The 11,735-nt window shown below is 51.8% G+C and overlaps 1 protein-coding gene across 2 annotated transcripts; it reads right to left on the bottom strand.

Annotated features, from left to right (window-relative positions):
* Nucleotides 1-6,419: 6,419 nt before the first annotated feature.
* Nucleotides 6,420-11,699, bottom strand: SWI5 (SWI5 homologous recombination repair protein). Of its 2 annotated transcripts, XM_029201972.1 has the most exons (5): nucleotides 11,358-11,699; nucleotides 10,984-11,032; nucleotides 9,129-9,250; nucleotides 8,229-8,323; nucleotides 6,420-6,724 (listed from the first exon to the last, which is right to left on the bottom strand). In XM_029201972.1, exons 1-5 carry the CDS (start codon nucleotides 11,660-11,662, stop codon nucleotides 6,660-6,662), a joined length of 636 nt encoding a protein of 211 aa, XP_029057805.1. In that variant the 5' UTR covers nucleotides 11,663-11,699; the 3' UTR covers nucleotides 6,420-6,659. The 2 variants fall into 2 exon arrangements, with proteins under 2 accessions (XP_029057805.1, XP_029057806.1); XM_029201973.1 differs by lacking the exon at nucleotides 8,229-8,323 and having other exon boundaries at nucleotides 6,577-6,724.
* Between the last annotated feature and the right edge of the window lie 36 nt (nucleotides 11,700-11,735).

The following is an 11,735-nucleotide window of genomic DNA, read 5'->3' as shown; positions in this document are numbered from 1 at the left end:
CCCTGAAGCCGGGCCCTGAAGTCGGGCCCTGAAGCCGGGCCCTGAAGCCGGGCCCTGAAGCCGGGCCCTGAAGTCGGACCCTGAGTCGGGCCCTGAAGCCGGGCCCTGAGTCGGGCCCTGAAGTCGGGCCCTGAAGTCGGGCCCTGAAGCCGGGCCCTGAAGTCGGGCCCTGAAGTCAGACCCTGAAGTCAGACCCTGAAGTCAGACCCTGACTAACCCCCTCCTTCAAGCGCTTCAGCAGGAGGCGTGGGGCTCATCTGGAGGTGCGCTGCGTAACCAGAGGGACAGACATTAGTTACTCCAAGAAGTTTCCCTCTTGGTGAGACCTGGATCGGGATGCTTTCGGGGCAGTGGACATTGACTAAGACAGACAAGCATCAGGTGGGTGGGTGGCCGGGTGTGATGGGTGGGGTGGTGGGCTGTCCCGGGGCCTTCCAGCCCCCTTGTGGTCTGCAAAGCAGCCTGTGACCCCCTGCCCAGCAATCTTCTCCAAGTAGTCCCCGCCCCCAACCCTACAGGTACTTCCTGAGCCCTTAGTAAATCAGAAGCGAGAAGAGCCCTAAGATGGCAAAACAGGCCAATCTCCTTCCGGGCAAACCAGCTGGGCAGGTCTGCTGGTGCCAGGGTGGAGGTCGGAGGAGCAGAGCTAGCAAATGCCTGGGGCTAGGAGAAGGCTCTGGGGAGAAGCCAGATACAATCTCACCTAGGTTTGATCCAGAGCTGGCTCTTAGGGTCTGGTGGCTCTGTAGATGGGTTTGAAGATGGCTGGTTTGGAGGCAGGATTTGATTGGATGTTATTCCTGGTGGTTAGAAGCAACCTGTCAACCATCCAGGAATGCTAACCGGAGAGGCCAGATATCAAAAACACATGGGGAGCTTGTTACAAAAAATACAGGCCTGCCCCCCTACCAAAGCAGAATCCCTAGGGAGGAGTTAGGGACCCATATCTTTTTCTTTAAAAGCCCTCTCAGGTAATTGTGACACTCAAGAGGTTTGGAAATTATTACCTGGTCTTTAAAGAGAATGACTGTGGGGACTTCCCTGGTGGTCCAGTGGGTAAGACTCCACGCTCCCAATGCAGAGAGTCCGGGTTCAATCCCTGGTCGGGGAACTAGACCCCTCATGCATGCCGCAACTAAGACTCGGTGCAGCCAAAATAAATAAATAAATAAATATTAAAAAAAAAAAGAGAGAATGATTGTGGAACTTCAACCTTGGAGTTGGCCACTTAGCTTTGTTTCCTTGGGAAAGTGACTTAACCTCTCTGAGCTTCATTTGCCTCATCTGGAAAATGGGGCTAATGATGTACCTCTTAGGGCTGCCATTGGAAATACTTGTTGTAGTCATGCTGAGCTCTAGGCTTGGGGCCTGGCACAGAGTATGTGCTCCCAGTGTTGGCTGCTATGAGTATCATTGCCGCTGAGATCCTCTGGGATTCTGGAATGAATACGAGAGGCTGAGGGAGCTAAAGGCCAGGAGAGGATCTGCTCCTGTTAAGAGTTCCCAATGTTGGGGATGAGAGGCTCCCTGGGAAGGGAGCGAAGTCTCCTGCTCAGAGGAATTAGGAGAGAGGTGCCAAGGCCAAACTCAAGGTAGAGGCCTCTAGGTCAGGGCCTTGGGCAGGTACAACTTCGAAGAAGCACAGTGAAGATCTGTGGCTAAGACCTTGGGCTTAAAGGCTCAGAGTTCTGGATTCAAGTTCTGACTTCTTTTATTAATGTATGACCTTGGGTGAGACTCAAGAGAGGCTGAGCCTTGGGCTTCCCTGGTGGCGCAGTGGTTGAGAGTCCGCCTGCCGATGCGGGGGACACGGGTTCGTGCCCCGGTCCGGGAGGATCCCACATGCCGCGGAGCGGCTGGGCCCGTGAGCCATGGCCGCTGGGCCTGCGTGTCCGGAGCCTGTGCTCCGCAATGGGAGAGGCCACAACAGTGAGGGGGCCGCGTACCGCAAAACAAACAAACAAACAAACAAAACAAAAAACATTAAAAAATCTCAAAATTTAAAAAAAAAAAAAAAAAAGAGAGAGGCTGAGCCTCGGCTGGGAGGAAGACAGCTCACCATCAGCCAGGCTCTGGAGCCAGACGGGCTCAGCTGCTTCTTGGAACTGTGACCTTGAGCAAGTTACTCTGCCCCTCAGACCTCAGTTTGGAAATGGGGATACTCCACCTAACCACACTCTGGTTGGGAGGTGCCAGTGAGATACTGCCCATGAAGCACTCATCTCCCTGCTGACCCACAGGGTTTCAGAAATGTTAGTTATCTCCATCAACCCTTCTCTGGGGAAACCTTCAGCTTGTGACTGGTTTGAATGGTGGCCATCACCTTTCATCTGGTGACAACACCTGACTTGACAGTACCCAGAGCTTTCATCACAGAGCCTCCAGGCGTCAAGGTTGCGGGCCCCTCAGGCACCACTCTTCCATAACAGACGCCCCCGATCTGGCCTTCCTCCCCTCTGCAAATTGTCCTCTGTTTCTGAGCAAAGCTAAAGTGGGGTGTTATTTGGTGACACTGCCTCGATGAGGTCAGGCTGCCCGGAAACGACCCCTTTCTGCCCTCAGGGATGAGAATACAGGCTGTATTTCATTAGTGTTTTGAACTCTAGTATGTACCAAATGATGAATGTTTTGGAGTAAGGTTTACACTGGATGTGATCAAACAATGTTCCTGCACTCACAGTGTCAGTTGCCCTTGGTAGCCTGTTTCCTAGCACCATCAGGGCACGCCCTGACCAATGGCACGTGTCACAATGGCACATCTCACCACCAGTTGGCTCCTTACTGCCCGGGGTGGCGGTTGGGGTCACTTCAGACTCTGGGAGAGGTGCTGCCATAGAGAACCCCCTCTTCTATGTGGGGCATTCTGAGGATCTTGTCTGTGGTCAGTGGCTTGGCAGGACCAGACCTTCCCAGGCAGAGCCCTCCCAGGGGCAGCTTCCCCGGCAGCTGGACGCATCTCTGAGCAGACACTGCCCCCTTGAGGCCTCTGCTTGCCATCACACCTGGGAGCGCTGACTTCACACAGAGGGAAGTGGACCCAGATGCTTTCCAAGCATCCTCCAGGGGTGCCTTAAAATTGGCCCCAAATGCAAAAGTCTTTGGAGCACTGGCAGTGTATTCATTCTCAATTTGAGAACCTGGAATCTACCTTAGTGCCTTTTGTTGCCTTCCAGAAGAATGCAACTCTGGGCGATCATCAGAAAACAAGCGCATAGCCACAGGAGGTCTGTAATTTGTAAAGAGGCAGGGGGATCTCCCTGACGGTCCAGTGGTTACGGTCCAGTGGTTAGGGCTCTGTGATCTCACTGCCGAGGGCCCGGGTTCGATCCCTGGTTGGGAAACTAGGATCCCACAAGCCGCGTGGCAAGGCGGAAAAAACGAAAAACCGTAAAGAGGCAGGGATTTTAGGGAACTAGTGAGAAGTGTCCTTGCTTTCTAGTAACATTTGGAATTACGGCTGGAATTAGGGTTGAGGATAAGGTTAGAGTTAAGCAAAATGACTAGTATAGAGTTAAAGAGGGAAAGATATCTTGCTATAAGTTTTTTTAAATATAAATTTACTTATTTATATTTATCTTCGGCTGCGTTGGGTCTTTGTTGCTGTGCACGGGCTTTCTCTAGCTGCGGCGAGCAGGTGCTACTCTTTGTTGCGGTGCGCAGGCTTCTCATTGTGGTGGCTTCTCTTGTTGTGGAGCATGAGCTCTAGGTGAGCAGGCTCAGTAGTTGTGGCACGTGGGCTCAGTAGTTGTGGCTCATGGGCTTTAGAGCACAGGCTCAGTAGTTGCGGCATGTGGGCTCTGCGGTGCGCAGGCTTCAGTAGTTGTGGCTCGTGGGCTCTAGAGTGCAGGCTCAGTAGTTGTGGTGCACAGGCTTAGTTGCTCCACGGTACGTGGGATCTTCCCGGATCATGGAAGATGATCATGGATCGAACCTGTGTCCCCTGCATTGGCAGGCGGATTCTTAACCACTGTACCACCAGGGAAGCCCTCTTGCTATAAGATTTGAAATTAGCTACCAAAACGAGGTGGGAGAAATAAATAAAATAAAAGGAAGGATGAATTAATTACAGGAAGGTCAACATTAACTAGCTAGATTGAGAACTAAGAGAGTAAGAAGTGGTGGAGGTGTGGAGACGTGGTCCTACAACTGTGGTACTGACGACAGTATAATAACATTGCATGCTGTATAGGGAAGTGGGAAAAAAAGGGGAAAACCACCAATAATCCTACCATCTTAACTAAGCATTATTATGGTTCATTCCCTTTGTTTTTGCTTCCTACATATCTGCTTTTAAAGTCTTTATTGGATTTTTTTCAAATCATAAGAGTTAAATTATAGGGACTTCCCTGGTGACACAGTGGTCAAGAATCCGCCTGCCAATGCAGGGGACACGGGTTCGAACCCTGGTCCGGGAAGATCCCACAGGCCGCAGAGCAACTAAGCCCGTGCGCCACAACTACTGAGCCTGAGCTCTAGAGCCTGTGAGCCACAACTACTGAGCCCGCGTGCCACAACTACTGAAGCCCGCGCACCTAGAGCCCGTGCTCTGCAACAAGAGAAGCCACCGCAATGAGAAGCCCGCGCACTGCAACAAAGAGTAGCCCCCACTCACTGCAACTAGAGAAAGCCTGCGCGCAGCAACGAAGACCCAACGCAGCCATAAATAAATACAAATAAATTTATTTTTAAAAAGATTTAAATTATGAAACTTGTAAGTTGTGGAAAGTAAAAACCACACCCATCTCAAAAAAAAAAACAAAACAAAGACTGGCCCAAAATGCAGAGTTGGGTTACAATTGTGTTTGGGAGAGGCTTCGTTCCTAATCACTCTGCAACCAGAGTCCCTTGGAGTCCTGGGTCCACTAAATTCTCGGCCTCTGGGCCTTTGTAAATAGTTTCCCCCCTGGAATACTACTCTCCCACGTTCTTGTCTGGCTGACTCCTTTTACTGCGCAGGCTTCGATGTCTCTTCTCCCAGCGTTTCCCCAATGTCCCGAATTGGTTGGTGCCGCTTAAATGTGCTCCTGTAACCCCATGACAACCTTTATCATGTTGCACTGTCATTGCTTCTTACTTACTGCTGGCAGAGAAGCACTGTGTGGCAGAGACCCAGACACCGTGACTCCCAGCTCCTCCTTCTGCGGACAGAGGCAGGATAAGCCAACTGTCTGCGATCTGCAACAGAACCAGAGCATGGGCCTGGGTCACGCCATCCCCTGAGCAGGACGGGTTGCTGTCCAGCATTAAAGGGGAGCTGGACTGACGTTCCCAGGTGCTGGGTCCCAGGAAGTTGCTCATCAAATCCCTGAAGCACTCTTTGGAGGTAGGTACTTGTGGCTGAGACAGCAGCTGGTCCCCATCAAACACCTGGGTGCTCACCCAGAGCAGTTCAGGCCACATGACTAGTTCTGGACCACTGTCTGTGAGCAGAAGTGACGTCTGCCCATTTGGGGGTGAGTCGGTTCAGAGCTGACGTGTCTTCTCCATCTCTTTCCCCCAACTGTGGGTTCCAGTGGTGAAGCTCCAAAATGTAGGAGGGCTACCAGATCCTCATTGGACTTTGTGAAACAAAGGCACCTTTACTGCATTCAGCCAAGGAGGTTTGGGGGTTGTTGAGGCAATTCATGCTAATTGCCCTGATGCATACGGCACTACTATCATTTCTACTTATCGAGGCCAAGACAGCTGCCCACGGTCACACAGCTTGTAAGCGGGCAGAGCTGGAACTCAAAGCCCAGGCCTGACTTGCATGGCTGGTTTTTAGAAACTAAACATACTTCACCTCATGAAAGCCTGTCCCCAAGCACTGCTATAACTTCTGAAATCTCATAAGAATGTCCAGCGGGAACAGTCAGAATACTTAGCGAGTCCGACGTGGACTCCTGCTATTCTGGATTGCACTCCGCAGTTGCAACACTCAAGCTGTACTTCTGCCAGTGATGGTTGTTCAGGACGAGCAACACGTGGTGAGGAAATGACAACAGCTCACCCATGCTTGGCAGAGAATTACAACTGGGGAGTGGAACCCTGATTCTATAGATCAGGGAAGAATTCCTCCCAATGTCACTATTTCACTCTCAGCTCTTACCCACTTGTTTCCCAGCCCAGAAAGGCAGTGTTGCACACCAGAAGCTTCAGAGTTAAGACCTGGGCTCAAATCCCTGCTCTGCCACTTACTGGCTGTGTGACCTCAGGCAAGTCACTGTGCCTCTCTGAGCCTCAATTTCCTCATCTGTAAAACGGGGATAGTAATACTAATTCCTCATAGGATGGATTGAAGCATTAAGAGATAATGGATATAAGGCATTTAGTACAGTGCCTGGCACATGGAAGTTTGTTATAATCCAAGGCAGGCTCTCTTTTTCCAGGGTAGGATCAGGGGGCTATCAGAGGAGAGGGAATCAGCATACAGATTCGCATCAAAATCGCTCATATGTTTATTTACAAACAGGATACATATACACATACACAGGTATCACTGGAACATTTCAGGAACCTCAGAGCTGGGAACACCCCTTCCTGACTCGGCTTGGGCTCTCTAGAAAAGGGCTTCTGACACTTTCTCACTGGAAAGCCTGTAGGTGCTCTAGTTGGGCTTTCACTGCTTCTCATGTCCACATCGGCCTCTCCCAGTGGGCCGTGGACAAGGGGCTGTGAGCTCAGTCATTCATGTCCAGGTCAAATTCTGGATACAACTCTTTGGTGGTGACACCTCGGATCACAGCTGAAAGGAAGGAAGGAAGGAAGGAAGAATGTCCAGTAGGAGAAGTGGGAGGGAAAATGGCCAAAACCCTGGCCTACCCAGGACCCTCTCCAGCACTTTCTTCCTGCTCCCCTAGTTGGCCCAGATAACCCTCCTGCTACCCCTTCCAGGCTCCTCCACGGTGGGCCCTGTCTGGTCCCTCCAAACTAGACTCACTTAACCCTCACCCACGTGAAGCAGCAGCAAGAGTCATGTGCTGAAAATGTAAGTGTACACTCACATTGCATCAGTGGCCAGCTGCAAACCCTGGCCCATGTGCATGCCCTTGCCATTTGGTGATGCCCTTCCTCATGCCTCCTCACAGACTCTTCTCTCCTCCCAAGGGAAGGGGTCTCCTCAGAGGCCTGCCCTGACCACCCTGTCTCATCCCCACCTGCTACCTTGTTCATACCTCAATATTTTCCATCTGTCTTTTGTCTCCTTCACTGCACTTAACACATTTTATAATTCATTTATTTGTGTTCCTTTACTTCTTGACCATTCCCCTCCCCCACCCCAACACCAAAACATAAGTCACATGAGAATGGAGACACTCAAGTGTCTGGTTCACCAAAACGTCCCCATACCCTGTTGAGTAGCACAGAGTAGGTGCTCAGGAAATACTCACTGAATGAATGAAAGAGGACACTCCGCCTGCTCCAGGTCCTATGACCTGGAAGGACAGGTCTCAAACTGGGTTCTGTCTAAACAAGAGCTTATTCCCCTTGGCCTCTAGGCGACAGTCCCCTCACATTCCTTTCTTCTTGGGCCCTGATCGTCCTCCACCCCCTTCTGTTTTCTCCCTCCCCTCCTTTGAGACCCATTCCCCACTGACACACGGAGAAGCCCTTCCTGCTGGGGAATCCCGGATGCTGATGGGCAATTCTGCGACAAGAGCTACAACTCAGGCAGCCAGCGGGCAGACAGCCCAGCTCTGGGCACTGTCCCAAATGGTCCCTGCTGGCTGAACATCAGAGTGCCCACCGATCCAAGCCAGGTGATGGAACCAAGGCCACCTACACATTTCCTCACCTCCAAGGTGGGCTGTCCCAGCCAGCTCAGACACACAGGTGCCTGTGTCTCGGCTCAGCCCTCTAGATAGTGAGACTGTGTTTGAGGAGGAACAAAATACCCCTTTAAGCCACAGAGTTCCCCTTGCACTTTCTGCCTCTGTAGCATGTCGGCCACCCGAGGCGAGGCTGGGGTCTCCATTGGTCTGAGTAGGCCCCGGAGGACTGGGAACCCTAGTCCTCAGGCAGGCGGGTGAGTCCAGACTCAAACCTGCCTACAGCTCCAAAGCAGGCTCTATACCCGAGGGAAAAACCGCAGGCACTCAGGTAAGAGCTGTACAGTTGCTTCGCTAGGTGGCCAGGAAGGGGAGGGGCATTCAGGGAGCATGGCAGCTGAGAATGGTAGGGGGGTTGGGTAAGTTTAGAAGACCCAGGAGCAAAATCCCACCACCCCTGGGGCATGGGGACTCCCTCACCTAGTTTGCCTAGCAGCATCTGGCCTACATCCTTGATGTCATTATACTCGTGGAGCTGGGAGATGTGGTCCTCCAGTTCATCTACACTGTAGCCTCTGGGGTGAGAAATGGAGAGAGAGAGAGAGGGAGAGAGAGAGAGAAAATATCGTTGAGAAAGCTGGTGAGGCTCCAAGGTTCAGAGAGTAACAAGGCATCTATTTAACAAATGTTCACTAAGGGCCTACTGGGTGCTTGGCATTGGGAACTAAGATAGTGATGCCAAGATAGACCCTGCCCTCAGGAAGCTTAAGGTAGGGCAGGAGATCTGCCCACTCCCTCACTCCTGGCAAATTCTCCCTGTACTCTTAGGGAGGCTTCCTCAGCCACGCTGGTAATCCTGGTCACAGCCAAGGGATTCACAGATGGGCACATGAGTGGCTAATCAGATCCCCTCAAGGGTGACATGCACGTTCAAAGGCTGCTCAGTCTGTGCCATGTGGCTGGAGCAAAGAGCATGGGAAAACCCAGGAGTTGTGGAAGAGCCAGCTTCCCCTGGGCACTGAAAACCCCACCTGCAGAGGGAGGACAGAGCCCATGTGCGGACAGAAGCAGAGGCAGAGACCGTGGGCCCCAGAAAAGACTGGGAGAGCCGTGGCTTTCCAGTTCCTAGTTCCCCTTATTCTCCTGGGAATTCCTGGCACAGTCCTGTTTTTATGCTAAGCTAGGTTGCAGTTACTGGGCACTAGTTAAATGTTATCTAGAGATTCCCTGGCAGTCCAGTGGTTAGGACTCGGTGCTTTCACTGCCGTGGCCCAGGTTCAATCCCTGGTCAGGGAACTGAGACCCTGCAAGCTGCATGGCGTGGCATGGCCAAAAAAAAAAAGTTATCTTAAGCACACTGAGGAACCCAAAGAGACTTACTCAGATATTAATTGGGAGATTTCCTTGTCCAGCATGTCCTTCTTCTCCTTCAGCTTCTGAACGTCAGGGTGCAGAGAATCCTCGCTGGCCCCATCAGCCTGGCCAGACTTGGGAGATGGCCGCTGCGTGGCACAAAGAGTCATAAGCCAGACTGACCAATTATCTACAATTCAGAACCTACACATTATCCCCCAATATCCACTCCCTGCTTCTGGTAGGTAATAGACACCCTCCACCCCAGAATAAGACTACGTTTCCCAGCTTCCCTTGGAATTAGATGTGGCCCTATAACTAAGTTCTGGCAAGTGGAACTTAACTAGAAATAGCATATGCGATGTCTGGGAACTGTCCTTCCAGGGAGAGGGCATGCCTTTCTCTAGCCTTCCTCTTTCCTACCAGCTGGAGGGATGCTGGAGTTGGTGTCTTGGATGATAGAGGTATGGGTCCCTGATGACTGTTGGTCCCTGAAGCCACCATTATTTGGGGTTTTCTTTCACTCCCAGCCAAACCCAACTTTAACTAAAGGGCCCAACCTGGTTCCCAATCTGACCCTAGAGAATCTTGGATTCTCCTGTCAAGTCTATGATGTCACTGGCTTTATAATTGCATTGGGTAGCAAAACCCATCCCTGGGGCTACAGTTCATCTTTGTCCTTTCTGCGTCTACAAGCTGTGAAGGGCGGTGCCTGGTACACTGCTAATTTTCAGGAAATGTTTGTTGGAGCAACTGTAATACAAGAGACTGAGGAAGACGTGGTTCCCATTCTTAGGACAGGGGATTTTAACCAGTCAGTCAACACATCGTGAGTAAACACGAGCTGCCATGGCAAAGGCTCCAGGGGTTCAGCAATGGATAAGACATCAAGCCCGGCCCCCTGCCTTCATGGAACGTATAGCCTAGTCCCAGACACAGGACCCCCGACAGTCATGCTCTTCCTCCAGAAATTTCCGTTTAAAGCTCTGCTCACAGCTCACACGTCATCAGAAAGTCCTTTCCTGACCACCCCCATTTAAATGGCCACACCTCAATCACTATCCTTTTGTCCTGATGTTTTCTAACATCTACCACCACCTGACATATTGTATATTTCATTAATATTATTTTCACTGACGGCCTTATACCACTGGAGTGTAAACACCATGACGGCAGGGACTCTGTTTTATTCACCGCTGATTGCCCTGTGTCTACAACAGTACCTGGCACATAGTGAGCACTATTTCGAATGAATTCGTCAAATTGAATGAGTGAATGACAAATAACCAATCAACGAACTACCAGTCTGAAAAGCGCTTTGAAGTTGAAGTACAGTGTTCTCGGGGAGTGGCTAACAAAGCTATTGGCCTGAGCCCGAAGTGGGCCTAAGACTTCTCTGAGGAAGCTCAACTTTAAAGGATGAGTAGGCATCAGTTTGGCAAAAAGCTGGAAGAAAAAGTATTCCAGACAGTGTATAGAAATGCCCTAAGGCAGGAGAGAGTACATGCATTTGAGGAAAAGGGAGTGGTTTCCATGTGGGTGGAATGGGTGAGGGAGGGATAGTGGTGTGAAAAGAACAAAACCAACCAGCCACTTGTGGTGCTGTCAGGAAGGATGAGAGACAGAGCCCATTTGGAGAGCCTGGGGGTACCACTGACAAAGTACAGGACGCTGTTTCTTCTTTGAAGCTTGGTGGGCAGGAGGAAAAGATGGGGAAGGACTGAGGGGTGACCTAGAGTTTCTCAGCAGAATGAGGTCAGCTGGGGGAAGACCTTGAAGAGGACTGGGGGTGGGTCAGCTGCTGCTGGGGACGGAGAGGAGGGCTGGGAGCAGCAGTGGGGTGCAGGGTGGAGGGCAAGGAAGGGGGCACAAGCATACTCACAGGGGATCGGAAAGCCCCGCGGCAACTTTTGGAAAGTCCTGCTTGAGTCCTGTAGAGGAATCCGAGGGAAAAAGGCTGATTGGAACTAGAGGCCGCTTTGGGAGGAAAGGGGTACTGTGAGGGTGTGAGAGGAGGAACTGCTGTGAAGTACAGAGACCGGGACTGGATCCGGTTGGGAAGAGGGTAGATAATGCTCCCGGGATCGGGGTAGGGATCCTGGAGAAAGGAGAGATTCTGATGTGGAGCAGGGGAAGGGGGGGTGGTCTCTGGAGGCGATCTCTGGGGAGAGAAAAGTCTGGGGCAGAGCTTCGGGGAGTCAGGAAAAGTGACTGGGAAGAGATGTGCTTTCGCCCTGCTGTCCGCTCCTCGCCCACCTCCTCAGCCCTGGGGTCCGGGGCCCCTGACTCGGGGAGCTCTGCAGTGCCGGAGGGTCCAGGGCGGGTGCGGAGAAGCGGCCCCTCAGGTCCGCCCGGTATTCGCAGTTCTCTGACGCACACCGAAGCTCCACAGAGCTATAGCTACGTAAGCACGCTGCGAGATCCGGCCCCGCCCTTCCCCGCCGTTCGTCGACCAGGTGGACAAGGAGAGCGGCTGCGCACGCAGTCTTTATCAGGCCTTCCCCCGTCCCTCCTGGTAAACTGTGGTTTAGCCACGCCTCTTTCCCTTTCAACTTTCTCATCGACTAATAGGATTAGGGATTTGAGGCTATGCTCAAACCACTGCGGCCTAGTAACGCCCTGGTCCCTCCTCTT

The sequence above is a fragment of the Monodon monoceros genome, unplaced genomic scaffold (genome assembly GCF_005190385.1).
Source record: "Monodon monoceros isolate NGI ecotype Baffin Bay Population unplaced genomic scaffold, NGI_Narwhal_1 Super_Scaffold_5, whole genome shotgun sequence".
In the NCBI taxonomy this organism is placed as follows: Eukaryota; Metazoa; Chordata; class Mammalia; order Artiodactyla; family Monodontidae; genus Monodon; species Monodon monoceros.
Note: the sequence above shows the minus strand (reverse complement) of the source record. Positions and strands in the feature narration are given on the sequence as shown.